The sequence below is a fragment of the Neltuma alba genome, unplaced genomic scaffold (genome assembly GCF_004799145.2).
Source record: "Neltuma alba isolate B1F8T4 unplaced genomic scaffold, ASM479914v2 tig00012520_pilon, whole genome shotgun sequence".
In the NCBI taxonomy this organism is placed as follows: Eukaryota; Viridiplantae; Streptophyta; class Magnoliopsida; order Fabales; family Fabaceae; genus Neltuma; species Neltuma alba.
Genome location: NW_021636987.1, coordinates 257573 through 284947, shown reverse-complemented (window position 1 = coordinate 284947; position 27375 = coordinate 257573). Strand labels below are relative to the sequence as shown.

The window sequence follows — 27375 nt, the reverse complement described above, 5'->3', positions numbered from 1 at the left end:
AGGAAGGAAGTTGTACTGTTCATCAGCTAGTGTTCTGTTGGTGAAAATTAAGGATTAACATCCTATTAATGATACAAGACTTGTGAATTCGGCCTCGTGCTGGATAAACATTAACTTGATATTGGGTTAAGATCTCATAACTCCGTATTTTTAAGTTCGCACTTGAATTTTACTTTGACATGAGAGATATCAGATTTGTGCATGCAGATGTATATTCTAAAGGTTTTGCATATAATGGGCTAATTACGCAAGCTCTGTCGTTACGACTGTGCATAACTGTCTCGGTAGCTACACTCTTAGTCTTCCATGAATAAGTTATTATGGCAACTTGAATTTAGATAAAGTCGCCTCTACAGTATCCTTTGTCTTGTCCCAATGTCTCTCTTAAAAGTTGACATATTTTCTGTTCCATGCAGCCGCTTTACTTAGCTGGAGTTTGATATCTTTGGCAGATTTGTTAGCCTTTCTTTACCTTCAGTGCACTGCTATCAGAAGGGGTAAGATGTTCACCCGCATATGCACTTCATTTTTTTCATGCCATAATTCCTTTTTACCCTCCTTCCTCTTCAAATTCTTCTTCCTTTCATGATGACACGAGCACCTTTCTTTTTAACATTCTCTAATTGAATTTTTCTGAGGGTTAATATATCGGTAACTAACAAGGCTTTTGGATTTTATCATCTTTTAATAATGAAAACTAAATAAGTAATAGGCTGTAAAATTTAGACGCCGGGAGGAATTAGCTCACTTCAAATGGACATACCATGCTTTTCTTCTTGTTAATTTGTCCAAAAGTTCTCCCATTCTTCTTGTTATTTATTGTTGTTGCTGCTGCTGTTGTTGTTATAATAATAATAATAATAATAATAATAATAATAATAATAATAATAATACAGCATGCAACTACTTTATGTGCTTCTTTGGATGGAAAGGGTTATGTGAGTGGCTATAGGCTCATAGTCCTAATCTTTGGCTAGAAATTTAGTTTCCTTGGTTGTAAATTCTAGTTAGCAACCTTATACATCTTTTCAAGGATTATTGCTATTATTATATGGATACTGATTGTTTCCTTAAATACGCCTGTCCCCGCAGGATATTACGTTTCTAATATTTTATTTGCAAATTTAATTATCTTTTCTTCACATGATAAATGTTTGAAAGTTTTTGGCAAACAGGTTCTTGCTTCCGTCAACATTCTTCAATTTCTTGGTGTGTCCTTATATTTTCCTCTTTAATCCTTCTTTCACATGCCATATTTCATATTGCTTGGGCCATTGAGGGTGACCAATGGAGCACCAGCAATGCTCAGTGGGCGCAGCTAATTGGATTTAGAAGGTGCCTGAACTTCCTCTTTTTTGCTTTTTACCCCTTTCTAGCATAGACTTTTGCCCCTCAATGCATCAGTGTTTTAAAAACACAACAAATAGCATACGGAATGGATTTGCAGGGTGCAGTATTGGTGGAATTTGCCTACAGAGAAGTTTTTGGTTATGCAGATATTGATCGTCTTTGCTTCAATAATTGAAATCTATGGAAGTAGATATATTTCGGATGGATGGAGAGATTTTCATCCAGGACATTTATGCTCTTCTGTTCTGCTGATAGGTTTGTCTTCTAATAGTTTGAATTTTTGTATTTCTTTTGTTTATCTACCATTTATTATACTCAGTTATCAATTTCCTTTTTTCTTCCAGTAGTAAGTAAACATATATAGAAGCATGTATATTATGTGCATGTATTCACACACACACAAAAGAATAATTCATCAAGGCGCATATCTTTGTTGGTAAAGTGAAAAATTCACAAACACGTAAAATGAAAGTAACAAATTAATTACCTTTTTCATGTGAAGTGGTCATAACATGGATGTCGATTTGGGCTGCTGTATTGTTTTCTTTCTCGCAGGCTCTCATATTAGGGGTTTCTCCTTCTTATTGCTGCCTGGTATACAAATAACTGTTGGAATAAGTCACCCATCTTGGGCTTCTTTGCCTTATTTTATTTGCAGCAGTATAGGGCTTGTTGATTGTTCTTTGACAAGCAATTTCTCGGGCCTCTTTCGGTTAGAACCTCCTGCACCCCCTCAGAAAACATTTTTAGTTTTTTTCACAACAGAAATTGACAGACTCACCAAATACGTTTTACATGAATTTGAAGGGGGCGGAGGTACCTTCTGTTTTATGCTGGTTTGAATATCATCCTTCTTTACATATATCAACTTCCCGTCGAGTTCCCAGAGATATTGAGGAGGATTTTTGATCTCTTTGGACTCTATAAAGTTTCTGCTAAATTGGAATGGACCCGAGTTTGCTCTGGTCTTTCGCTTCTACTCTTCTACATCATGGTAAATATAATGAACTAGACTTACTGCTTCTATTTAGTTCTGTTGTTAAGGAAAAAGGCTCTCTACATACTTCTTGATAAAGACTATGTCTTGCGGTTTGATTGTCCCTGACATGCTAATGTTAGGAAACGATAATCCAAGCGAATGATTTCCACACATATATGGGAAGGTTTTTGATATACACTCTCGTGTGTGTTCTGGGACTATGCGTCTAAGGTTAAGTACATTTATGGGTGCTATTTATTTTTGCTCTAGAATTTACAAGAGAAGAGGATTAAACAATCGAAGTCAACAATTTTAACTGAATATAAAGATTGCTTTTCCGGACAATTGAGTAAGTTTAAATGCTGTATTATGTCTTTTGTTACAAGTTCCATGCACAAAACATGGATTGTGGGGACTGATGGATTAAGAATTCTACATCTGTTCAACACAATGAGACAATAATGTCTTTAATGGGTGATTAGACTTTTTATTGCACTCCAATCATTAAAGCCACATGATATTACATCTATCTTATTCTTTACGTCTGGAGTTTTAGTCAACAGCGAATCCATTCAGGGAGAATTGTCTTCAAATATTAACCAGTCACAGGCATGAATTCCTGCACCCCTGTATTCAGATAAATCACGTGCCTTCCAGATGCTAAAGAATTTAACTTCTTGTCATAGGGATTGAAAGGAAAACTTAAACTTGCGGGTTGTGACTCGCTTTCTTTCTTATAATATCGTGATGTTTGTCTATACTTCTAGTTAAAGACTATGCGTAAATATAGGAATGGACTGTTCAGAATCTACGAAATACACAGAATATTTTTGACTCCTCTCTACAGTCCCTAACTTACTTTTATCTTTTCCCAGCTTTCCTGGAGTAGAAGCGATTTAATTGACATGGATTTCGATACATCAACAAGAGAAAGCAACTTGACTGAGCCACTTCTTTTCCAAAAGTATCCTGTTTTTGGTCATGAATCCCGGTAATTAGACAGAAACAATGGCTCTGTATGATCTTGCTTTCTTTCTTTCTCCCCCCACGCTTCCTAAATGCTGAAGCTTCATACTTATTGTGAGGATAGTTTCTGTGGTTAACTGCCTCAAAATGGATATCGATTTTTAATTCCTTTAATTGTTCGCTTGGTTACCGTAATGGATATATCATATAATACAACTAATAATGTTGCCAATAAAATGATTTAAGAGTTCGATTGTTGAGCTGTAAATGCAAGAATCTGGATATATACTTTGCATTAACACCTCTTATTGTGCTCTTTTTTGGTGTGGGTGTGCGTCCGTGGGCCCGCGTGTGTGTTTGTGTGAGGGAGAAAGAGAGAGAGGGGTGGTTGGGGGCAGAGCAGGGTCAATGTAATAATGTACTGATGAATTTGTTTGGAAAACTCCTTTTGCTTGATTAAGAAGTTTCTCATGTAACAAGACAAGATGCATGAAATTTTCCCCCTTAATATTTTGTTACATTATGTAGTTAAATTTATTGTCTTTCTCTCATGAGGTCTGACATTCTAGTTTTTGTTTGATGATTACAATTTCTGTACGTTGTCTCCATTGATTGCTTGCCAGATTTCCCATTAAGTTCGCTGCTTCTTGTTATGTGATGTTATTTTTGGAAGTTTTCTGGTGGCAATTTATTTCAGTCTTGTTATACAATTTATTGACAGATTTGGTTTGAGGCATGCTGGTATTTCATCGAGAGGAGCTGCTTTTAGGTCATTTAGTATTAACTTCTTAACTTACGGTTTTCCGGTACACTTTCTATCTCCTTTTTTATTGAGTTATTTGCCCCTCATTACATCAATCCTGTGCATGATTCAAGTCCAGTTTTTGGCATTCCATATACAGAGAAACAGTTGATTCGGCATTCACCAAGAATATGGACTCATTCATTTATTTTTCTCCTTGTTGTGCATGATGCATCAGTAAATGACCTCAGCCGTCATTTTTTTTCATTCTTAATTACAACTACTCACTTGAGGGACCGTTGCAATCACTTACCAGATGGATTACTATTTTTTGTGGTTATCTGTTGTTTCCGGCCTCTTCAACTGTTAGTATTCTGATGCTGAATCGTAATCTGGTCAAGAGAGAGAAAGGAGAGAGACAGAAGGAGGGTAGTGTGAAATCCCAGATATAATGCTCGCTAATTACTCCCTAATTCTATCCCATTATCTTGACATTTATGATTCATTATTCCTTGATTCTTTACCGTTGAATATAGCTGTTATAGGCTTTTATTATATTTCCTTCTTCCTACCCTGTAAATTATATATAAATCTGTGTACCCACAATCTGTAAATAAGAAAAATACAGAAATTATGCAATCAGGTCTCCCGACTCACAGGTAGAAACAAAGAGACGAGAGAAACTTGGATGAATTCCCTTTACTGACTATAACAAACTATATTACAAATGCGTTTGGTTCTTATTTATAGCCTACTTTTCTGACGGTCTGGTAGTCATTAACACCACTAACGACTAATGAACCCAACGTGCTTTAACTACCTAAGTCCTCTTATTACAATTACATATGGAATTCATTGTTCCCTTCATCCTATTTTTTCTATTTCTCCTACTGTAAATTTAGATAGAGGCCTAGATTTCTATCAGAATATTGATATAAACACATGAAGCTGCTATCTATTGTCTATTAATATTGTATTTATTGGTGAAACTGGCAGATTTCCATGCTTGCACTGACATTTTGGAGTCTCTACTTTACAAGTGTTTGTGCATTTGGATTGCTTGCTTATGTGGGCTATATCTTGTATGCCTTCCCTTCCATGTTTCGCTTGCATCAGTTAAATGGAATGCTTCTTGTTTTCATTCTCTTGTGGGCTGCTTGCACATATGTCTTCAATGTGGCATTCAATAACAATTTATGGAAGGTATAATACTGCTGGAGGCTTGTGGCAAACTTAGTGACGCTTCTATTAAAGCGTTTTAGCTAAAACCCTTTATTCATTTGTAGGATATGGAGATTTGGGAAACCATAGGCCTGTGGCATCACCCTATGCCAGGATTGTATCTGCTTGCTCAATTTGGTCTTGGTGTTCTTATTGCAATCTGTAATCTTGTGAACAATTCAGTATTATTGTCTGTAATTGATGAAGAAGAGCAGTCAACAACTGATGAATCTTTTGCCCAAGGTGAGAAAATTAAATGGTCTAGCTGAGTACGAAAAGCTTTTCACTGTGTAAACTTACACTCTGAAAGGTGGAATTACAAGTTACCTATCCTCTGTCTTATGGTAAAATAGAAGCACAAACATTGATTATTGTAGATATTGCTTTCTACTTCGTAACCTTGGCTACTTTTTGTTTGAAAAAAGTATCAATTTCTTGCTTTGGGAAGACAAAATAGATATGTAATTTGCATTTGAATTGGTGACCACCATGCAGTTGCTTTTAGTTACATATTTTGTTGTAAGATTGTGCAAATTACTTTCATAAATTTTTTTTTGAATTATAAGGAGTCCCTCTATTTTCAAAATACACACAAAGATTTCCTTAAACAAAAAAGTTGGGCTACGGTTTAGTCTTTTTTTTTTTTTTTAACCAAAATACCCTCCTTGAGCCTTGATACTTTTTCCCCCCCCCCAAAAAATGAAGATATAATTCATTCTTTATTATTTTATTTTTTTGAAAACAAATGTTTTTTTAATTTTATCTGGGCATAGTTGGATATAATATATATTTACTTATTTAGTTAATGAAGGATATTTTAGTGAAAAAAATTTTTAAATTAGACATGAGAATACATTTTGAAAATTGATGGGAAATCTATGTAATTTCAACAAAACCTGAAGGAGTATAGATATGTATTTTATATATATCAGACATTTTCTTGACATAATTGTCTCATATTTTTAGGCAAAGTATAGGTTTGCACCCGGGTAAATGTAATCTTTCTCATGGCACCGTGTGCATATGTATAGCAAGTTAGAAACAAATGCAGCCATTTTTCCGTTTGCAAACATCAGCAACAGACATTATGTTAAATTAGCTGCCTAGTTTTCTGGAAATGCTGCAAACGATAACCTGTTATTTTTATTAATCTTTTTGATAATTGTAAAAAAAATTTATTAATCTTTTTGATAATTGTCAAATTTTAATTTTAGAGGAAGACAGAGTAGCTCTTCTTAAACTTCATTTTTGTTTTGTTCTTAGTTCTGCTTATGTGCAGAGGACTCTTTTTTATATCTGCTTACATTTGATCATAATATCCTATGACATAAAAAACTTGGCTTTTTTACTCTGTTGTGGACTCTTATTATTTGTTTTTTGTTTTGTTTGTCAAATTTCTAGGGCAAGAAAAGACTACAGTGTTGGTTGTGGCTATAATAGCATGGGGACTACGCAAAAGTTCACATGTCGTTGTACTGATATTGATATTTCTTATTGCAATTAGACCTGGTCTCGTTCATGCTGTATATAGTAAGTTGAATAATTAACATATTCTACATTGTTTTATTTACTTATTACTTTTAGGATGCTGCTATAAGGAATTGTTTCAAATGCACCTGATCCTCTACCTCATCCTTTCAATAAAACTTTGTCTTCACAATGCAGTGACCAAAATCAGTGTTCCTAATTTTACAAACTGCGTGCTTTCTGCATGCAGTGATATTCTTTTTGGTTTTTCTTTTAAGCCATGCAATCAATTGGAAACTACGTCAAGCTATGATTCTTCTGTGTGAGACACACTTTGCGATTCAGTACATCCTGCGACTTGATCTGATTTCTAAAACTTTGGAGCATAGAGGATCAATGTCTATGCAAATACTTTCACAATTAGGTAAAATTATTGATGTAAGATCACTTTGTTATTAAATGCTTGTTGAATATTGGCTTTATGTTTGCGGTGCCGTTTGCAACTTCTTTCCTTGAAACCAAAGTTGTATTTTCATTCCTTTTTTGGGGCTGCTGCAGGCTTGCTTAATCATGATAATTCAGCAGACCTTCTCAAAATATCTTTTCTTGCCTGCTTCTGTGCTATTCACAACCATGGGCTTCAGGCACTTATTTCATTTGCGGCAACTGTGCGACATGCATCTTGCCCTCCGTTTGGGTTTCACATCTTTCGAGCTGGCTTGCTCACATCAATTTTTATGTCATTTGATAGTCCAGCATGCAGTGAGAATCAAGGAACTAGTGGTATAATTCTGTCATATATTATTATTGTTAAATCCATAGAATTCCCATTTCAATTTATTATATATATAGTTAAAAATATCTCCTTCTGTTTGATTATTCAGAGAAGAAGATGATATCATATTTGAACACAATAAGACGGAGTTTCCTATCTATATATCAGTTATGCGGAAAGTACATAGCCTTCCTGACCATTCTTCTCAGTGTGTACCTTGTCACGCCAAACTATGCTTCATTTGGATACTTGTTCTTTCTTCTACTGTGGATTAGTGGAAGACAACTTGTGGGGCAAACAAGAAGGTGCCTTTGGTTTCCTATGAAAGTTTATGCACTCATGGTGTTTGTTTCCGTTTACAGCATTGGTGTCCTTTCCAGCTCAGAAATGTGGCTATCCAGGACTCTTGATCTTCAAACTATGTTTGGATATAACCCAGAAGCTTCGTTGTTGAAAAATATCCGGAAATCCTTGGCTGTATTGGTAGTGATGCAATTATATAGCTATGAAAGGAGGAAGAGCAGAAGTTTGGGGTCAATTAACTGTAGTGTACCAGGAACTGGACCTTTTGCATTTACTAGACGTCTTCTGGTTTGGCATATTGAGAAAATATTATCTCTTTCTTTGTTTTATGCATCATTGTCACCTATAAGTGCATTTGGTTTTCTGTATCTGCTTGGTTTGATCATGTGTTCAAGATTACCAAAGTCTTCTCAGGTCCCTTCAAAATTATTTCTAGTTTATTCAGGACTTCTTGTAATGGTTGAATATCTTTTCCAGTTGTGGGGTGGTCAGGCTGAAATGTTCCCAGGTCAAGAGCACTCTCAGCTGTCCCTTTTCCTAGGCTTACAGATGTGTAAACCTGGTTTTAAAGGTTTAGAGTCAGGTTTAAGGGGAAAGGTTTTGGTTATTGTGGCATGCATGCTTCAATATAATGTTTTTCATTGGCTGGAGAAGATTCCACATTCTTATGAAAATGAAGGAAAATGGGACGACCCTTGTCCTTTGTTTTCTCCAGAAGAAGTTTATAAAGAAAGCACTGTCTGCACTACTACTACAGAAAGGAAACATTCAGAAGATGCCACCTCACCATCATTCAAACGAGGGGTAAGAAGTATTTCATGTCCAGCATTGAACTCTATGTTAACCCAAGGTCCAGAATCTGGGTTGGAAAGAGATAGTGCAAATAAGTGCCGGCATCTTCGTTTTTGGGAGAGTTCCAAGGATAGCTCTAAGTGGAGTAGAAAGCATATTCATTTTTTGAGAAAAGAGAGGTTGGAAATGCAGAAGACTACTTTAAAGGTATCTTTGAAGTTTTGGATAGAGAATATGTTCAACCTCTTCGGTCTTGAAATCAACATGATAGCTTTGCTCTTGGCTAGCTTTGCTGTTTTGAATGTCATTTCCTTGCTCTATATAGCATTACTTGCTGCTTGTGCTATTCTGCATCGGCAAGTCATTCAAAAAGCATGGCCAGTTTTTGTTTTTCTGTTTGCTTCCATTATCACTGTTGAGTACTTGGCCATCTGGATGCACCTCTCTTTTGCAGATCAACATATTGAGGCACAGGTGTCATGCCGTGACTGTTGGAGATTATCAGATACATATTTCAGCTACTGTAAACAGTGTTGGCTAGGTATTTGTGTGTGTGTGTGTGTGTGTTGTGCCACATATTCATCACAAATTGGGTAGCTTTAACCATGCCAAATATTTATCACTCAGGAACAGTAGTAAAGTGTGATGGCTGTGATACTTTTCCCCCTACTAATCAGTGTTAAATGCTTACTGCAGGAATTCTTGTTGATGATCCTCGTGTGCTTTTTAGCTATTACGGAGTTTTCATGCTTTCGTGTTTTAAATACCGTGCTGACCAGTCATCTAGCCTCTCCAGATCAAAAATGTATAAAAAAATCCTCTCTCAGTGGAAGTCTGCTTCTGTATTAAATGATCTTTCTTTTGAAACAAAAGGATATTGGACATGCCTTGACCACCTGAGACTCTACTGTTACTGTCACTTGCTAGATTTTGTTCTCTCATTGATCTTGATTACAGGAACCTTTGAATATGACATTTTACACTTTGGCTACCTTGGTTTTGCCCTGATTTTCTTCCGAAAGAGGCTAAAAATACTAAAGCAGGGAAACAACATTTTTAGATTCTTGCGGGTGTACAATTTTCTCCTTATAATCTTCTCTCTTGCATATCAATCTCCTTTTGTGGGTGATTTTGGCGAGAAAAAATCTGAAAGCAAATGCATCAAGGAATTGGTTGGATTTCACAAATATGATTATGGTTTTCGAATTACATCGAGATCAGCATTGGTGGAAATTGTCATATTTATGCTGGTATCACTACAGTCATACATGTTCTCATTCCAGGAGTTTGCTTATGTTTCAAAATATCTTGAGAAAGAGCAGATTGGTGTGGTACTACGGCAGCAGGAGAAGAAAGCTGCTAGGAAGACCGCGCAGTTGCAGCAGACACGTAAAGCTGAGGAGCTAAAGCGCCTCCGAAGCTTGCAGGTAGAGAAGATGAAATCAGAGATGCTAAATCTTCAGAATCAGTTTCACAATGTGAAGACTCATGGCAATTTTAGTGATGTTTCTTTAGAAAATGATGGCCTAAGAAGGAGAAGAAACTTTTCTTTAGACTTATATAGGGAAAATGAGTTTAGGAAGCAAGATCCTGATTTTAGTACTCAGACGATAGGTCCCTTTGAGATGAATGATGCTCCATTAAGTGAAAGAGCAGGTGTAGGTTCGTTGGCACCAGGAGATTGGAAACACTCAACATATTCTCCTCACGGACTTGTTGGGGTAAATGAAAGAACTTGTAGCGACTATTTTTTGGATTCAGAAATAATGAATCACTCGAAACTTCCGACGGGGCAAAATGCAATGGTTTCAACAATACATCTCATAGGGAAAGGAGTATCTCAAGTAAAGTTTCTCGGAAATATGGTAGTGGGCAATTTAATGAACTTTCTGAAGATAGAAAATGAAGAATTAGAGTCAACTAAGGATTCTTCTGAGGATGAAGTATACTATGAGGTTGAAAATCAGAATACCGGAGGTGAACATTTGGAGCCTACATTTTCTGCACACACTATTAATGAGGAAAGCGTGCCTGATTCTGCTTTCTTCCAAATTGGTATCATCTTCTGTTACATGTGGTCCAGAATGCAATCAAATAACGATGTTGTTTGTTATTGCTGCTTTATTCTGATATACCTATGGAGCTTCAGTTTGATCTCTGTGGCTTACCTAGCAGCTCTGTTCTTATATGCTCTCTGTCAAAATACAGGTCCCAGTTATATATTTTGGATTATTGTGCTAATTTACACTGAGATGTGCATTTTGCTTCAGTATTTATATCAAAGCATCATCCAACACTGTGGGTTGGTCTTGCATGTGGGCTTCCTTGAAGAATTAGGATTTCCTGCGAACAAAATAACATCATCCTTTGTAACCAGCAACTTGCCATTTTTTCTGATATACGTGTTCACTCTGTTGCAAATCTCTATAACGGTGAAGGATGGTGGTGGGGCAAATGCTGCAGAAATCAGATGGGACAAGAAAAGAAATCAACACCACGTAGAGCAAGTTAAGAGCACTGCCTGCAAAGCGAGATTGCAAGGACTATCTTCACCGCTGAGAAATGTTCTACAAATGCTTTACAGAAGCATCTGCCGCTACTGGAAATCATTAACATGGGGCGCAGAGACTCCACCATATTACGTGCAGCTTTCTTTTGAAGTCAACTCGTGGCCTGAGGGGGGCATTCAACCAGAGAGAATTGAATCAAGAGTAAATAAAGTCCTCAAGATATTGCATGATATGAGGTGCAAAGAGAACCTGTGTGGTTTGCAAGTAGAAAGCAGGGTTCGTGTTCAGAGCATTCAAAAAAGTGAAGAGAATGAAAATTTGTGTCTTGCAGTTTTTGAGGTGTTATACGCCTCCCCTTCAATTGAATTTACTAGAGAAGAGTGGTACAGCTCATTAACTCCGGCAGCAGATGTAGCCAATGAGATTCAAGAAGCCCGGAGTACTGGTATATTTGAAGAGATTGGGTTTCCGTACCAAGTACTTTCTGTCATTGGCGGTGGCAAAAAGGAAATTGATCTGTACGCTTATGTGTTTTGTGCTGATTTGGCTGTTTTCTTCTTGATAGCTATTTTCTATCAGTCAGTTATAAAAGCTAACGGTGAATTTCTTGAAGTCTATCAGCTTGAAGATCAATTCCCTGAAGACTTTGTTTTCGTCCTGATGGTAAAACTTACTTCTTTTTTTCAGGATGAGTAGAAGTTCATAGCTAGGATCCTGTGTTCTGATCATTCTATTGAATTGGAATGCATTTATAACTTCGCTGTATTATGATTTTATGGGGGAACTTGATAGCAACTATCTTGGGAACTTTACCTAAGTCTACTCCATATACCAAATAATCATATTGGGTGGTTAAAGGATTGTCAACTTTTGATGCATTTGCAACACGGCCTTCATTTGAATGGTGTTAATAATTGTATAATATGGTATAAAGCTTGTGAATATGAATAAGTACAGACTAGTTTTCTCACGAATGTTTACAAGCCTGATGAAAGTCAAACTTTAATTTGGTAAAATCGCAGCTTTATGTATTTCATTGCTTCATATGTTTGACCAATGAAAGTCAAATATTTGAAATTTCATAAGACTAGTAGATCCATATTGACAGTTTATTTTGCTGAGAGAAAGACTTTGTTTGCAGGTTGTCTTTTTCCTGATTGTGCTTCATCGCATCATATACCTCTGCTCCTTTGCAGCAGGAAAAGTTATATTTTATTTATTTAACGTTGTTCTCTTCACATACTCAGTCACAAAATATGCCTGGGACATGGATCCTTTGCACAGACGTTCTGGAAGACTAGAACTTCGTGTTATTTATCTCACAAAAGCAATTTCTCTAGCTTTGCAAGCTATGCAAATTCAATTTGGGATTCCACAGAAAAGCACTTTATACAGGCAGTTTTTGACTAGTAATGTTTCACGGTTTAATTTTTTGGGTTTTCGACTGTATCGTGCTCTGCCATTCCTTTATGAATTGAGATGTGTTCTAGATTGGTCTTGCACAACAACATCTTTGACTATGTATGACTGGCTGAAGGTAAGTTTTCTGCAGCCTTAAAATTATTTCTTTAGCCTGAAACCTGTCTGTTGTCATAGCTAATGTGAAATAAATTATTCGCTTATTAAAATAGGGGCTTGGTTCAGCTATACCTGCCCAGTTGGAGGAACACGTTTGGTCATAGTGAACCCACGTGGCCGATCTTTTAGATGAAATTAGTGAAATGTCATTTTGAGTCTTTTAGAGCTTGCTATCTTTTCTCCACTAATGATGGATGGTACTGGCACTGTTGGCTATCCATGGACAAACAGTTATCTTTTCCTCTAGTCCCTCGTGATCATTTTTTAACCTTCTGTTTCCAGAGAATTTTTCCTCATTGCATTTAAAAGCGTCTATTTAATAATAATGAAGCTAGTTCCATACATTGAGTAGCTTATCTTTCCCTTATGAAGTGAAAAGGATTTAAATTTGAGTTAATTTAATAGCAAGTCATTAAAAAGACATTTAACTACACAAAGAAGAAAAATCTCTACATAAACAACAATTCAAGCGCAACAGAAAGATGAGTGGAGGCCAACCATAACTCCACAGTGAGGTTTCCGAATTACAAGGGCATCTAAAGCTTCAGTAACAAAGAATTATTACTTTTGTAAATTTTGAAGATTCATTGAATGACTGTTCTTGATTAATTCTTCTGTCCTTACATGGTTATATTGGCCTTTTCTTCCATATCAGGACATGGGTGGATTCAAATCCACTTCAGCATCAAAGAAATCCTGTTAGTGAGCATATAGCAACCATTGCATTTCAACCATATACTTGCAAGAAAATTAAAATAATTCTTCTATAATGTTTTTTATTGGATGAACCTTAAAAAAGGGTTAAGTTCTGTGATTTTGTATGTGACGCATTATTATTAGATGGCAATTGATGTTGATTTATCGGTTCCACAAAAGTTTAGTTATTAATTCTTCATTCATGTATTTCAACACGGATGTATTGGTACTGTAGCGAAGGATGCTTTAAGCTGAATGATTGAAATTCAGAATTTATGCATCATGATGCAGACTTGATCTCTTATTAGCTGTTTCACTTCACCTAGCACTTGAAGTTCACATTTCTTTCCCCTTGTGATCTCTAAATATCTCTCCCTGTAGCTTGAAGATATTCATGCAAGCTTGTTTCTCGTCAAATGCGATGTGGATTTGAATAGAGCTAACCATCACCAAGGACAAAAGCAAACCAAAATGACAAAGATCTGCAACGGGATATGTTTATTTTTTGTGCTGCTGGGTGTCATATGGACTCCCATGCTGGTGAGAATCACAAACACCAATTGCCAATCTGTGCACAAGCTGCCAATGTTCTTTCTGACCAAGTTGAATAAAACAACATGTATAGTGTTAATCTCATTTTATCACTCAAAATATTGAGGAATTCCATAGGCTTGAACAATTAGTTGAAGTCAGTATCTATTTTGTGTCGTGTGTTTTATGCTGGCAGCTTTTTGGAAGGGAAGGTTTTCTTTTTCCCTGTTTCGTTCCATTGGCATTGGTTTCACAAATCTAGCAGTTTAGCCCTTTGGGACTACTAAATATTGAATACCGGCAAAACAACTTTTCTGGGGCATGGACTCGATTTAAATTTTAGTCGTGTAAACAGTATTACTTCATTGTAGTTTTAAATTTCTGTCACAAATGCTTGGAATGCATGATTGCTTTAAGTGACAGAAATATTTCAACTCCTAAGTTGTTTGCTCCATGTATTATTATTATTATTATTTTGATGGGGAGAAAATAAATAATTATTGTAATTTGAAAAAGATTTTCAAGTTCTTCCCACCCCCTTCCCCTGCTCCCAAGCAATTAGACTTTTTTAGGGGGAAAAATCAAGGTAGCGGTCCTTTTTGTTGTTGATAGAGAACGCTTACATTTTCTAGATCAATGCAGATACTGGATCCTATTAATGACATTTTTGTCTAAATAGTAGCTAGCAATCTCTTATCACTATGCATGATCACTAAGAAAATCACATTATCTGGACAGATGTACAGTAGTGGTAACCCAACAAACATTGCAAACCCCATCAAAGATGCCAGTGCTAGGGTTGACATAAAGACCATAAGTGGAAGGTTGACATTTTTTGAGACAACATTGTGCGAGATGATATCTTGGGAAAAGCTTCATGTGCGTAGAAGGTTGGATCCTCATCGTTATCTTAGCACATACAATGAGAAAGACATTCAATTAGTTTGCTGCCAATCAGATGCCAGCACGCTCTGGCTTGTTCCACCTGTTGTGCAGACCAGGTTTATGAAGACCCTTGGTTGGAACATGGGGATTACTTTCTCCTGGCAATTTACCAGGGATAGGCCAAAGGGGAAGGAAGTAGTAAAATACGAGTTAACCGTACAGGACGAGGATCTACCTAAATCCTCTGAAGTGATGGAAGTTCTCAATGGTACTTCTGATAGCTTTAAAGTGTTTAATGTCTACCCAAGATACTTTCGGGTTACAGGATCTGGTGATGTGCGGCTCCTTGAGCAGTTGGTATGTCCGGTTTGATAAATCACATTTTGTTGAACCTATCCTGTAGCCGTAATCTAAACCAACACAGCAATGTACTCATGAATTCATCATTCACATATCCAACAGTCAAGACTACAAGAGAACACCACAAGTTCAGTACATCCACGGAGATTCACTAACAACAGAGAACACATGAACACAGAAAGGAATAGATGACTAAAAGGCTGCTATCATTCGGGAGGCTGTCTATCTGAGAGACTTCTTCCCCAAAAATGCTTCTATTTTTTTAACTGTAGTTATATTCATTAATCAGCTATATTCGGGCTCATGATGAGCATATAATGTCTCTGCAGGTGGATCTCTTTAGTGGAAATCTTGTTCTCAATCGCGGGAATCCAGAGTGGTGGTCTTTTTATGATATTAATGCTTCAGATGCACATGGATGTGGAAAGGATGCTGGACCAATGGCTATAATCGTATCCGAGGAAACTCCTCGTAAGCTTTCCTGGAATTTTAATTGAGGAGGTCATAGATTTTTCTTAAAACCGCCGAGGGGGAACATATGCTGTCCCTCGGCTTTTATTAAATAGCTTTACGCTGCATTTTACCCTTGCTTCTTGCTGCTTTAGAGGGTATTATCGGTGAAACTCTCAGCAAGTTCAGCATTTGGGGACTTTACATCACCTTCGTGCTTGCGGTTGGGCGTTTTATCAGATTGCAGTGTGCCGACCTGCGAATGAGAATTCCTTTTGAGAACCTTCCTTGTTGCGAAAGGTGCTTAAGCAATACAAATCTGCTTCATATGCTTGTGGTGACTGTTTGGCTCTGGGCTTTAAATTATATGTGAAGATGTTTGCTTTCATAGAAGCTTTTGGTGGGGTCTAAATTCTGTGTGTTTATTGATGCAGATTGTTGGCAATATGTGAAGATATTTATGCTGCCCGAGCAGCTGGTGAGCTTGAAGTGGAGGAGAATCTGTATTGGACGCTTGTTAAAATCTACCGCTCGCCACACATGCTGCTCGAATACACTCAGCCCGACTAAAATTCTCCATACTCCTCCAGCTTCATGTTTAACAAATCGACGCTTATATTGATTATTGAGCATCATCTTGATTTCCATTTAAGCGTCTCTGTAAAGGCTGCTTGAAGTTGGTCACTTGAAGAAAAAGAAAATGAAGAGATCACACGCAAATAACAAATTTCAAGCTGATTTATCATGGCGATAACCTACCGCCCCGCACATAAATTGTATTCATCTAAGATTAATAGATTTGACTGATCCTATTGTTCATTATGTTGTTAGTATTAGTAACAGAGGCCATGCATGCGGTGGATTTCAAACAACTGAATTGCAGAATTGATACTGGGAAAGGGTTTTGTTCGAATTACATTGTGAGATTTATCACTATAATAAACTAAATTTTTTATTTGATATAGATTATAACCAATTTTTATCTGTTTATGACGTTCAGTCTATGATTTTGCAATTTTATGATGAGCTATATATATCCCGCAATTATTAGTTAAATTCATCGGCAAAAGTCTGTTCGATTAACACATCTAAAATGCTTCGCTAAAATGACAATTCACTTTTCCATTCTAATTTTGTTTCAGAAACGAAGAAACCGGACAATTTCAATATAATAATGTTATACAAAATCTAACTTGTAAAATAATATAAATCTATAGAGAATATCTCATTGCAAATGCCAAGAGTGTAGCCTTACCTGCTAAAGGCCCGATCGTACTCGCGACAAATAGATACTGTGCATGGCTATTGTCATTATTGTTATCATTGAAATAGAAACGCTTAGTTTCTAGATAATACCGTTAGCACCAGAACGTCGATATGTCCGAGTGGTTAAGGAGACAGACTTGAAATCTGTTGGGCTTCGCCCGCGCAGGTTCGAACCCTGCTGTCGACGTTTATGCCTTTGAGTTTTGGTCTACCCTAGATAACTAGATGCGTAATGCATGGATTTAGATCGTTACGCTATTCACGCGAAAAGCCTTTATCCTTTTCTTTTTTTTTCCCCTTTTCTTTTGCGTAAAAAGCCTTGATCTTCTTTTTAGTTATACGCGCTTGAGGGAGTTCAAACACGTTACTTCATTGTTTTTAAGAAAATGTCAGCCATGTATGATCTCAATTAAATCGAGTCCTAACAGATCAACAATCGTTTTCGGCCTCTATATCCCAAATGAAATTATTAAAATAAAAGGATTTGAATATTTAATATTCAGAATGGAACACGTAAATGTTCATAACTTCATGTTCTTTTAATATTAAGGCATGCTGTTACTTCTTGCGATTCTGAACAATAGTTTGAAAAAAAACTCAAGCATTTTGATGAATTCAGCATATAGTACAGCAAAATCTCAGAATCTCAATCCCTCCACCTCATTAACTTTCTTCCTCCCTTTCCATGGGGGAGGAGGTATGCGGTCCCGTTCGGATCTCCGAGAGGCGGGACACAAGGGTTGCCGTGACTGATATCCAACCAACACCGGGAGGAGGTCGTTATGTTCATCGTCGAATCTCTGGCCAACCCTTGGCGATTGAGAGAGACAAGTGATCGATGGCCTCTGCTGCTGTGGCAAAAATGGCAGTGTAGGTCGTCCCTGAACTGAACGCGGAGCTAAACACGCGAAAGGCCTCCGATCCGTATCTCGTCTCTGTACTTTCGCCCTTAATTTGAATTCTGGAATCCATGATTCCGTAATTCGTGCTCTGCCTCACGCAATGCCCATTCCAGGCATTTGCAGTCGCAGAGGGTGCTTGTGGAGGTGGTGATCATGGCCCCCATGATCATTCAACTCTTGGTGACACCTCCTCAACACTTCGCTACCAAATCTCCAATCCCCGAATCTAAACTCTTCCTCCTCATCGTCTCTTATTGCTTTTACCATTTCTTCCTCCAGCTCCTCACCTTCTTCTTCTTCCTCCTCCTCCTCTTCCTCCCCGTCGTCTTCTAAATTATCTATACTACTTTCCTCCTCCGGTATGAGATGTAATGTGAGACGTCCATCGTGTCGCCAAGCGTGCAGAATCTTGGGCCGATGTATTCTGACTTCGATGAGCTTTAACCTTCCGTCCTTCCTCACCGGTCGGAGATAGAAACTCGGCTGACCATTCAAGTTCAGCGAAGAAAGAGGGGGCGGAAACGAACTCACCTCCTTTCTCACGCCATGACTCCTCCTTCTACAAATCTCGGCTCCTATATCCTCCGCCGTCCCCGTCAAACAACAATCTTCAGCGGGGTGATCCTCAAGTTGGTCCATCAAGCGGCTCTCGTCGGGGCACTCAAAACCTAGGCTCTCGATGCAAGACGCCAACCCGTCAGCCGCGAGGCTGCCGTTGTCATGCACGTGGCGCGGGGCGTCTGTGTTAACGGGATGGGATGGCTTCTTGACAATGACAAGGGCAATGGCGGTGGCGAGCCCTAGGCCACCGGAGAAACCAAGAAAAGTACGAAGGAGGAGGTGGTGGCGGTGGAGAGAGGGAAGAACGAGAGAGAAGAAGAAAGAGAAGGAGAGGGACAGAGAGATGGAGAGAATGAATGGGAGATATGGAGAGAAAATAGTCATTTTTGTTGATGCAGTGGTTGAACAGACGAATCAGAATCAGCAAGGAAGTGGGTATATTAATAGGATGAAAGAAGGGGAGGATACAGCCAAAGATTGAGAAATCTTTTTAAAATTAAAATATTTAATTTATATTTAATTTTGACTGATTCACATCAAATCAGTCCAACTATGTGAGTGTATAAAATATTTTATGACAATTTTTTATAGGATTTATTTAAAGAATTTACTTCAATACATCCAGTGTTAAACTACTCGAACTTATTGTTGCGAAGTAAAATGTATATCTTGATTGAGATTTGATTTGGAAAACACGTTTTATAAGCACTGTACTTCATAAATAAAAGTTAGGAAGATATAAAAAGTAGTTAATCACAATTCACATCCTTTGACGCAATAGTCTTGGATGAGCTAGCCAGTAAGGTCTGTTCTTTTCTATTATTTCTCTCTAATTACATTATATCAGAATTTTTTTTTGGGGATAAAATATCCTCGTCAGTCGTCACTCGTCAAAACTGTACTGTAGTGGGCAGGCTTCCTCCAAAGTCCAAACGGTCGAAGACCAAGACTCGCATCATACCCCCCCCCCCCAAAAAAAAAAACGCAATTCCTACCTAAGATGTTCGTACCGGGGGGGAAAAAACACGTGTTTCTTGATGCGGGTGGTTTTTTCAATCTTTTCACTTATGGGGACTCCTCATGGATAACCCACCGCGTTATAGTTAGCTTAGGGCCCAAACCCATTAAACCGGATGGGCCTCCTAGGGATATTCTAAAAAAATAAAACCATCGACATTATTGATTATTCCAAAAAAACATTGTTCAGCGTGAAGTCAAGCTGAGTCAACTTGACACCATCTAAGGATTTTTTTTTATTTTTTTGGCCGGCACACCATTTAAGTTTTTAAACCTCATCAGACTGCCGAATAATAACAGTGATTGCCGAATGGCTCCCCCCCCCCCCAAAAAAAAAGAAGTCATTATCAATGTTACTGTAAATTCTTCTATTAAGTTCATAAAGCATGGGAAAGGTAAACTTATCGTATACATAGTTTTTTAACTCAAGTTTTTTCGCTCTTTAAAACTCCAACGTTATGATGATATGTAATTTTCGAAAAAGCAAACTCTTGATAACACGAATAAACTAAACTAGCAATAGATATTTCAGTTAATTAAGTCGGCAATAGCACACGTTTTACATTGATTTAAAGGCTGCCAAATAGAATTTACAACTGTGCAGCTTTCTATAGCATTGTATACTATGTGTAGATGTAGACGTGGGTTTTAAAACATAAAGAGATGTTAAATGTAAGTGACTAAACGTGCATGTACACATGGTTCCTAGTCAGCGACGTGCATGTCAGAGGATCCCATGCCTCTTCTGGTTGTTGGAAAGATGGTGAAGAGAAAGGTGGATAAAACCCCAGCTGCTAACGGCAAGTTGGTGATGAAGGCGCTTTCATTAGGGCCCACGTGAGGCATCAGACAGCTCTGAACATTGGTGTTTGTGATGGCGAATATCAGAAACACCACCAATGATAAGAACGCATGCACGAAGTCTATGCTCGAGATCTTGTACTTGTCCGATTCTGTCACTTCCTCAAACTGGCTATGGTTGAAGATGTAGAGACCTTTGAACGTGGCAATGCCGTAGTAGAGCCTACCATCTCTGGCCACGAAGCTATCGGTGAAGGAGGAGAAGAAGCAGAGCAGGGCACAGACCAGTATGGCGGACAGAGTAAGAATGTGGTTGGAGAGACGGCAGACGCCATTGTTGGAGAAAGAAGGAATGAGGGCATTGAAAGCAAGGACGGTGCTGGTGGGCAGAAGATTTGCCAAATTGGCCGCACTCGCCAGTGTCTTATGGACTGGATGGTTTGAATCAGGGTCTTGGATCAGAGATGATTGAGACATTTTGAGGCTATATAGTAATAATTAATCGGTGTTTGATTATGTTAGGATCTAATTTGTGGGGTTGGTCTTGTTGTGCATATACATATATGTAGAGAGAGAGAGAGAGAGATGGAGAGGTTACTTGATGACGTGGTTGATTAATATAATAATCGTGGAAACACTGCCGTCTGGGGGAGGTGGAATGGAATAATGGAATGAAAGGGCCGCCTGATTATACAACAGGCTTAAGCAACGTAATCATGACATGCTATTTAATTTCTTGTAGGTTTCGGAGGATAACGCTCAACAACACATACACGTACGGGAATCCGTTAGCTAGATTTATGTGTCTTCCAAATAAGGTGCGCTTGACTTGCACCCAAAAATAAACACTTAACCCCTTCCTACCTCCTTCCAACGAACTTGCGTTTCCCTGCTTGTTTGCTTCCCCCATTCCCATTCTCCAGATTTTTTGACCAAATTCTATATCTTCCCATATGTCATTTAGATTTCTTATTTTTGGACTTCTTTTAATGTCTTTTATATATATGGGCTCTAAACAGCCATAATTAGCTTCCACGTTAAGTTTGTCTTATGTGATGAGTAAAATTTATTCAGTACTAAAAGCCAGTCGTTGAGTTTGACATTAATCGCCGCCATAATATTTGTTTCATCTGCAGGCTGGCTGTCAAGTTGAAGAGAGACAAGCTAAACTCATGTCTGTGTTATATGTGTAGGCGTATGGTTCATGGATGATTGAATTTCTTCAAGCGTTCTCCCCTTAGTCTCTGGTACGAGTTTCGCCACGAACACAACAGTGAGGCCACATATGGAAGAAAATATGAAGAAAGTTCCTGCCCATGGCCATATGTACACATAACGTGAGTCTCCTTTCACTACATACAAGAATATTAAGCCAAGGATCTGATTATACCTGTTGAGTTCCAACCCATGAAGAAGTTAAAGGCATATGATACTATCCAAGAACCTAACCAGTTAATTAAGGTCACAAGGCTTCCTGCAGACCCCTTCACATTAATGGGAAATATCTGAAAACTCCCACAGATCAATCAAAATATGATTCAGCCAACTTCGGGGATTTATTAAAATATAATAATAGGAATTTAAGCATGGTAACAGAGACGAAGCAATATACCTCGGACATGATAACCCATGGAATTCCTCCCATGCCTAACGAGAAAGATCCTGTATATACCTGCCCATTTCTCACATTATTCATAAACTGCGTGGATCGCCTTTATCTTTCTAGATAACTTGGACTGAAAACCCCATGATAAATTTCCAACATGTAGAATGATTCCTTATCATAAGGCTTTTAACTTAAGCCCGATGGTTTTAATCTTGAACCTTTTCTCACGAAAGCAAATCACTTCATTAGCTACTGTCCACTAGTTTGTATTGAATGAATTACGTTTTACTCTCATCATATGAACAGGAAAAGAAAAACTATCATTAGGCTACTTATCAGTACCAGCACACCAACGAGAGCCAAAATGGGAGAAACCTCCGTCCATTTCTGAAGGTCCTGTATTCAACAAATTTGTCTATATATATTAGAGATAAATAGATGTGAAGAAAACAAGGCAGATTTTGTTGATGAATGAACCTGCAATAAGAATGATAGGGCTGCAAGAAAGCATCCTAAACATGTACCCCCAGCAGAAACCTGTACGGCGAAGGTAATTAATATTGTAGCTTCACAACTTCATTTGATCGAGCGCCACAAAAAAATTAAGACCAAGCTCAGTCTCCTCACCAGTAGAAGTGGTCGCCGTCCAGATTTGTCCATCAGAAGTACGCCCAAAGCTGTCATTGGGATCTAGAAGGGTACATCTATATAAGTCAACTTAATCACTATTTTGCACAAAACAAAAGGCAAAACTCGGTTAAGAGATTCAAGAACCTGAACAGCAACCATGGCTATTGTTCCCACACTATCTGAGAAACCTGTCAAATATCAAAATTTTTGCTTGCTAATATTTGTGTGCGGGCGCGCGCGCGCCTGATATGTAAAAGAAGCATCAAATACTTCCCACATACCAGCAGAGATAAATATAGAACTCGCATAAAACGCAATGCCATTAACCCCTCCAAATTGTTGTAGTATCATCAATCCGAGTCCAACCTAATCGAGGAATTAATTGGTCATAAAACTATGCAATTCGTAAAGTTACACGAATGAGGCTGACTTGTGAAGCTTACAGTAAGTGCTTTAAGATACTGCCTCTGAAATAAGTCAGCCATGCCAGCTTCTGATTCCTTCTGAAGGTTTTCTGTATAGTCCTACAGAAGAATAAGTGGGAACTATTTAATATTCCATTATAAATTATGGCATTCACACCCTTCTCTTTTGCTTCCTAATATATTGAAATGCATACTCTAATTTCGTTGGCTTCGTCAGAAACATCCGCATTCTCTCCCCTGAGGTGTTGTAAGGTAGATTTACTCTCTTCCATGCGACCACCCTTTGCCTGAACAAGTTTACAGCCACACCACTTATTGGAGATGTTTGTCTATAGACTAATCTCAGCTCAATCCATCATTTGGAAAGATTATAAAGAATTTCATTCCATTGTATCTTCTATACACAAGCTAAAAGTAGACCAGCATAGCAAAAGATGAGGAACTCACGAGCCACCTAGGAGACTCACGAATGAAGAGTAGGCCAACCAGCTGTACAACACATGGAACAATTCCTGAAATGAACACCAATCAGCGGAGCCTAACAAAGAGTATGTTCTTTCATTTAGTGAGATGAACAGTAGCAAAAGAACATTACCAAGTAATGCCAAAACCCGCCAATTCAAAAATGCTCCCATTAGATAAGTCAGAGATACTCCACAGCAGATCAACAACTGTCACAAGTATATTAATGTCAAACGGGGACACGGAACATGTAACAAATTGTTAACTTAGAATAAGAGTTATAGGATAATCTTTGGAGGGGATACGTCGTTGATTTACCTGATGAATTGTTGTAAATCCCCCTCGAAGATTCTTGGGGGTTATTTCTGCTATATAAACTGGCACCTTTGATGGAAAATGAACTAGCTTTTAGTTTCTATTTTGTGAGAAAACAAGCCAATAAGTATCATATAAATTGTAATTATAGAAATCACACACAAGAGTTACCACATAAGATAGAAGACCAATCCCACATCCTACCAACAGTCTTCCAATGTAAAGCCACCAAGCAACCTTTAAACACGCACCGAGCATTCAACGTAAACAATCGATAGCGAGCTAGATTTGTTATTAATTCCTCTATGACTCCTCTGTGGTGAGTTTGAGTAGCTAAGAAGTAACAAAGCGACATATATAGAGAAATACAGGCATAAAAAAATGGGAAAAGATTACAGTAGACCTTTGTGATTGCTATGGCAAGCCATCCCAAGATGCAAAATATCTGTGAGAAGCACATGGCCTGATCTTGCAGAAACAACCAGACGATCACAATTAAAAGAGGGGTCAAGCCTGACCTCCCGACTTCAGTAAAGGAATAGAGATAAATGGGAGAAACTTACTCCTCGACGACCCGCATAATCTGCCACCCTACCACTCAGCATGGCACCAATCATTGCTCCAATCGTCAATATCGAACCAAATACTGAATACTGCACCATGAGAATTGAGCAAGAGTACGGTTTTGCATCGCAAAGGCGAGCAAACGAGAAATAAAGCATACTGAAAATAACTGCACATACAGTAGTTCCTGATGTTCTGTTGTAATATGCAATACTTAATACAAATGGCCTAAAGCCGAAGCAGAGTTTTAATTCAAAGGCTCAAACCTGTGACACACTAAGATTGATGTCGTACATAATTCCAGACTGAGCAGGTGATGAATAACCAACCTGTAAAAATCAATCATTGTCAAGTCAGTGTTGAAACCAAGCTCTTGAGCCAAACTTGGTAATGGGAAGGCAGGTGGCAGAAATTTACAGCAGACCCAAAAATATAAGATCCAGAGAGAGCAACGATGGTGCTAAGTATAAGAATTGGTGTTGCCGGAGAAGCTTCACGATGCTTAATTTCATAGTGGCCAGTGGTATCATCGCAGATGTTTCCCCAATCTGAGTTTCGGTGGGATTCTTTTATGCCTTTGAAGAGAAGAGGACTTGAAAATTCGGTTGCCTCTGTGCTACTCCTGTCCATGAGGGTGTCTTTAGACGAAGTCCAGCTAGCTAGGCGAGTCAGGTATGTGGGATTAAGGTACAGGATTAAGATTTTTTTTGACCTGTACAAGGCGAAACGATTGTGATGGACAAGACGATGACCAATGACTGCAAAACAGGGCAGTTTGTAAGATAAGATTGATCAAGTTTGTCGTGGCGCTGAGGCTGGTGTATAACTTGCAGCTTTAAGTTCATTGGTTGAACAACTTCACATCATGGGTGCATGCATGAAACAACTTAAAAGTAATTCGTGAAATGAAAGATGGAAAAAAAATAATATTTTGATACCAATGATAAAAAAATTTCCATAAAACTTATCGATGGGGATATAAGCAACTTGATAAAAGCAGAGGATAATCTTAACTCAGAGAAATGCTGGAGAATACTCTCCATCCATTTTAAATCATGTATATTCGCAAGACTTGATGTAATATCTGTTTATAGGTAACCGATTGTTTAATATTAATTCATGAATCACGTCGCATGTATGCTAACATCATGATGAATATTTTGCAAAAGCAAATAATATGCTTAGATTCATTTGTCAATGTCTGTGCGCTTAATATAGATTCATGGATGGAGAACAAAAATAAGATAAGATGATTTATGTAAGTCACGATTAGACTACGTGATTTGAATTTTGGGAGCTGATATTCATAAAAAGAATTTGTTTACATATTATCAGCAAAAAATTTATGATTCCTTTGATACTTTGAGAAAATGTCATAGTTAAATTTTTTTTTTAAAAAAAAAGAAAAATGACAAAAAAAGAAGTTGGAAATTATTAAATCCCAAATGAGATTTGTTAACAATACTTTATTTGTTATTGATAATACTAAATTTACAAATGACAGTAAATTTTTGTTGACATTCCTTATTTAAGAGTACTCCTTCAATCCTAATTATAAGGGTCAATTGACTAATTTGAAGAGATTAAAGAAGTAAGTTAAATTAGTTATTTGTTTAAATAAGTGTTGTCTTTCCTAAAAATATAATTAAGTGTATTAACTAGAACTATCATTGTTAGAAGGACTACTTTAAAAAAAATATATATAAATATGAGAAACAAAGTGGATTGGGGTCTTATATTTAGGACCAAAATAAAAGTTAAACAGAGTCTTATATTAAGGACCAGAGGTAGTATTTAATAATTTTGAGTTTTTTTGGTCATTTTTCCTTTAAAAAATCATGTCCTTGAACAATAATAAAATTATATCTTTAACAATTTACTACCTCCGGTCCTTAGTATAAGATCTTATTTGACTTTTATTTTGGTCCTAAATATAAGACTCCAATCCATTTTGTCTCTCATATTTATACTTCTTCCTAAAATAACCCTTCTAACAATGGTAGTTTTTATCTATACATTTGGTTAGTAAAGATATTTTAGGAAAGACAACATCTATTTATTACAAATAACTAACTTAACTTTTTTTCTTAATGTCCTTAAATTAGTCAATTAATTCTTATAATTAGAATCAGAGATAATATCATGTGACAATGGGCTTTAGAAAACAAAAGGGCCAGGCAAAAAATGATTTAAGATTTACTTTTTTCTTCTTCAAACACATTCATTGCTTTATTTTTATGACGTTCTCATATAAGTCGCAACAATTTACTTTTAACTGATAATGCTATTTTATCTTTCACCAACGGTTGTCATTATTGTCACATGATTTTTGTCGCTGGTATTCATTTTTCCTACACGTGATTTTCAAACTCCATTCATCGCTTTTCATTGTCTGAAAGGCTCTGCTTTGTTATTTAGCAGGAGCTTGCGTGCGTCTCTTGTCATCCAATGGTAGAGTGTTTAATACTTTTTATTCCACATTTTAAGATCTTAGGCCTCCTCAACCATTAAAAACGTCCTTTTCTCATAAATAACTTGATTAAAAAAGAAACAATTTATAACACCTGTAACGACTAGTTCACCCACACACACAAAAAAAAAGAGAGACTAATACCTTGCTTAAATGACAAAGATATCATTAATCAAATAGTAAAATAGCAAAAATAATAGAACAAGGCTTACGAGGAAAAGGATACATTTTATATTTAAAGCAGTAACGCTTTTTTTATTAAAAAATGATTGATATAATTTTTTGTCCTTTAAATTTGTTTTATTTCAGTTTTAGTCCCTCAAAGAGTAAAATGATCTAATTTTTTTTATTGGATTATAAAAATCAATTTTATAAATAAAACAAAACTTGACGGGTCAAAACTTATAATTTGAAATTTAACAGATCAAAACTAAAATGAAGAAAAATTTACTAAACCAAATTTTGTACTAACAAAAAAAACTGGATAATTATTGCTTAACGGTTCGATGACTTGATCAGAGATTTGACAATTACGTGCTTGCCTATTTGGGTAAGCGCACGCTGCTACCATGCTGTATTGGGGGGAAGTTCCATATGATTAGAAATTCACACGGGAAGATAGAGATTATTTCAGCGTCAAAAAAATAGCAGCAGTGATAATAATACCAGCGATCCTTTTACATAAACAAATAAAAATTAGGGAAAGCTTACCAGTGACATAGGTAACATACATGTCAGTTGAAGAAAAAAA

At 37.2% G+C, this 27375-nt stretch overlaps 4 protein-coding genes and 1 non-coding gene across 7 annotated transcripts; 2 read left to right on the top strand and 3 right to left on the bottom strand.

The window, feature by feature from the left end:
• Positions 1-888: 888 nt before the first annotated feature.
• On the top strand, positions 889-16604 carry LOC114728114 (piezo-type mechanosensitive ion channel homolog). 2 transcript variants are annotated; one of them, XM_028914955.1, is made up of 19 exons: positions 889-1335; positions 1448-1605; positions 1906-2062; positions 2158-2344; positions 3205-3320; positions 4017-4101; positions 5034-5240; positions 5324-5501; positions 6660-6788; positions 6976-7149; positions 7284-7508; positions 7610-9136; positions 9292-11768; positions 12247-12642; positions 13761-13919; positions 14649-15152; positions 15485-15626; positions 15761-15905; positions 16040-16604. In XM_028914955.1, exons 1-19 carry the CDS (start codon positions 1151-1153, stop codon positions 16173-16175), a joined length of 7287 nt encoding a protein of 2428 aa, XP_028770788.1. In that variant the 5' UTR covers positions 889-1150; the 3' UTR covers positions 16176-16604. The 2 variants fall into 2 exon arrangements, with proteins under 2 accessions (XP_028770788.1, XP_028770789.1); XM_028914956.1 differs by lacking the exons at positions 15761-15905; positions 16040-16604 and having other exon boundaries at positions 15258-15571.
• A 372-nt stretch (positions 16605-16976) lies between these two features.
• Positions 16977-17058, top strand: TRNAS-UGA (transfer RNA serine (anticodon UGA)). Its single transcript has one exon. It is a non-coding gene; the product is annotated as a tRNA-Ser (tRNA).
• Positions 17059-17643: 585 nt separating this feature from the next.
• LOC114728080 (protein FANTASTIC FOUR 1-like) lies at positions 17644-18471 on the bottom strand. Its single transcript, XM_028914901.1, has one exon. It carries the CDS (start codon positions 18410-18412, stop codon positions 17867-17869), a length of 546 nt encoding a protein of 181 aa, XP_028770734.1. The 5' UTR covers positions 18413-18471; the 3' UTR covers positions 17644-17866.
• Positions 18472-20056: 1585 nt separating this feature from the next.
• Positions 20057-20629, bottom strand: LOC114728113 (protein DMP10-like). The gene has a single exon (XM_028914954.1). The coding sequence runs from the start codon at positions 20627-20629 to the stop codon at positions 20057-20059; it is 573 nt and encodes a 190-aa protein (XP_028770787.1).
• Positions 20630-20859: 230 nt separating this feature from the next.
• On the bottom strand, positions 20860-24831 carry LOC114728081 (sugar transporter ERD6-like 5). Of its 2 annotated transcripts, none has more exons than XM_028914902.1 (18): positions 24572-24831; positions 24421-24483; positions 24154-24243; positions 23994-24053; positions 23762-23827; positions 23594-23659; positions 23409-23484; positions 23261-23325; positions 23008-23100; positions 22832-22912; positions 22670-22754; positions 22533-22576; positions 22386-22448; positions 22236-22295; positions 22101-22154; positions 21765-21824; positions 21543-21657; positions 20860-21462 (listed from the first exon to the last, which is right to left on the bottom strand). In XM_028914902.1, the coding sequence occupies exons 1-18, from the start codon at positions 24782-24784 to the stop codon at positions 21323-21325; spliced, it is 1494 nt and encodes a 497-aa protein (XP_028770735.1). In that variant the 5' UTR covers positions 24785-24831; the 3' UTR covers positions 20860-21322. The 2 variants fall into 2 exon arrangements, with proteins under 2 accessions (XP_028770735.1, XP_028770736.1); XM_028914903.1 differs by having other exon boundaries at positions 24579-24665.
• Positions 24832-27375: the final 2544 nt, after the last annotated feature.

Bases quoted from the DNA above. Each gene is read 5' to 3' on its own strand.
- LOC114728114 (XM_028914955.1), top strand. From the start codon at position 1,151: ATGTTTGAAAGTTTTTGGCAAACAGGTTCTTGCTTCCGTCAACATTCT. The intron at 6,789-6,975 runs GTAAGTTGAATA...TTCTGCATGCAG, and splicing joins TCTCGTTCATGCTGTATATA to TGATATTCTTTTTGGTTTTT. The intron at 12,643-13,760 runs GTAAGTTTTCTG...CTCTCCCTGTAG, and splicing joins CTATGTATGACTGGCTGAAG to CTTGAAGATATTCATGCAAG.
- LOC114728080 (XM_028914901.1), bottom strand. From the start codon at position 18,412: ATGGACCAACTTGAGGATCACCCCGCTGAAGATTGTTGTTTGACGGGG.
- LOC114728113 (XM_028914954.1), bottom strand. From the start codon at position 20,629: ATGTCTCAATCATCTCTGATCCAAGACCCTGATTCAAACCATCCAGTC.
- LOC114728081 (XM_028914902.1), bottom strand. From the start codon at position 24,784: ATGGACAGGAGTAGCACAGAGGCAACCGAATTTTCAAGTCCTCTTCTC. The intron at 24,244-24,420 runs GTTTGAGCCTTT...CTCATGGTGCAG, and splicing joins TCAATCTTAGTGTGTCACAG to TATTCAGTATTTGGTTCGAT. The intron at 21,825-22,100 runs GTACTGATAAGT...AGAAATGGGCAG, and splicing joins TGGCTCTCGTTGGTGTGCTG to GTATATACAGGATCTTTCTC.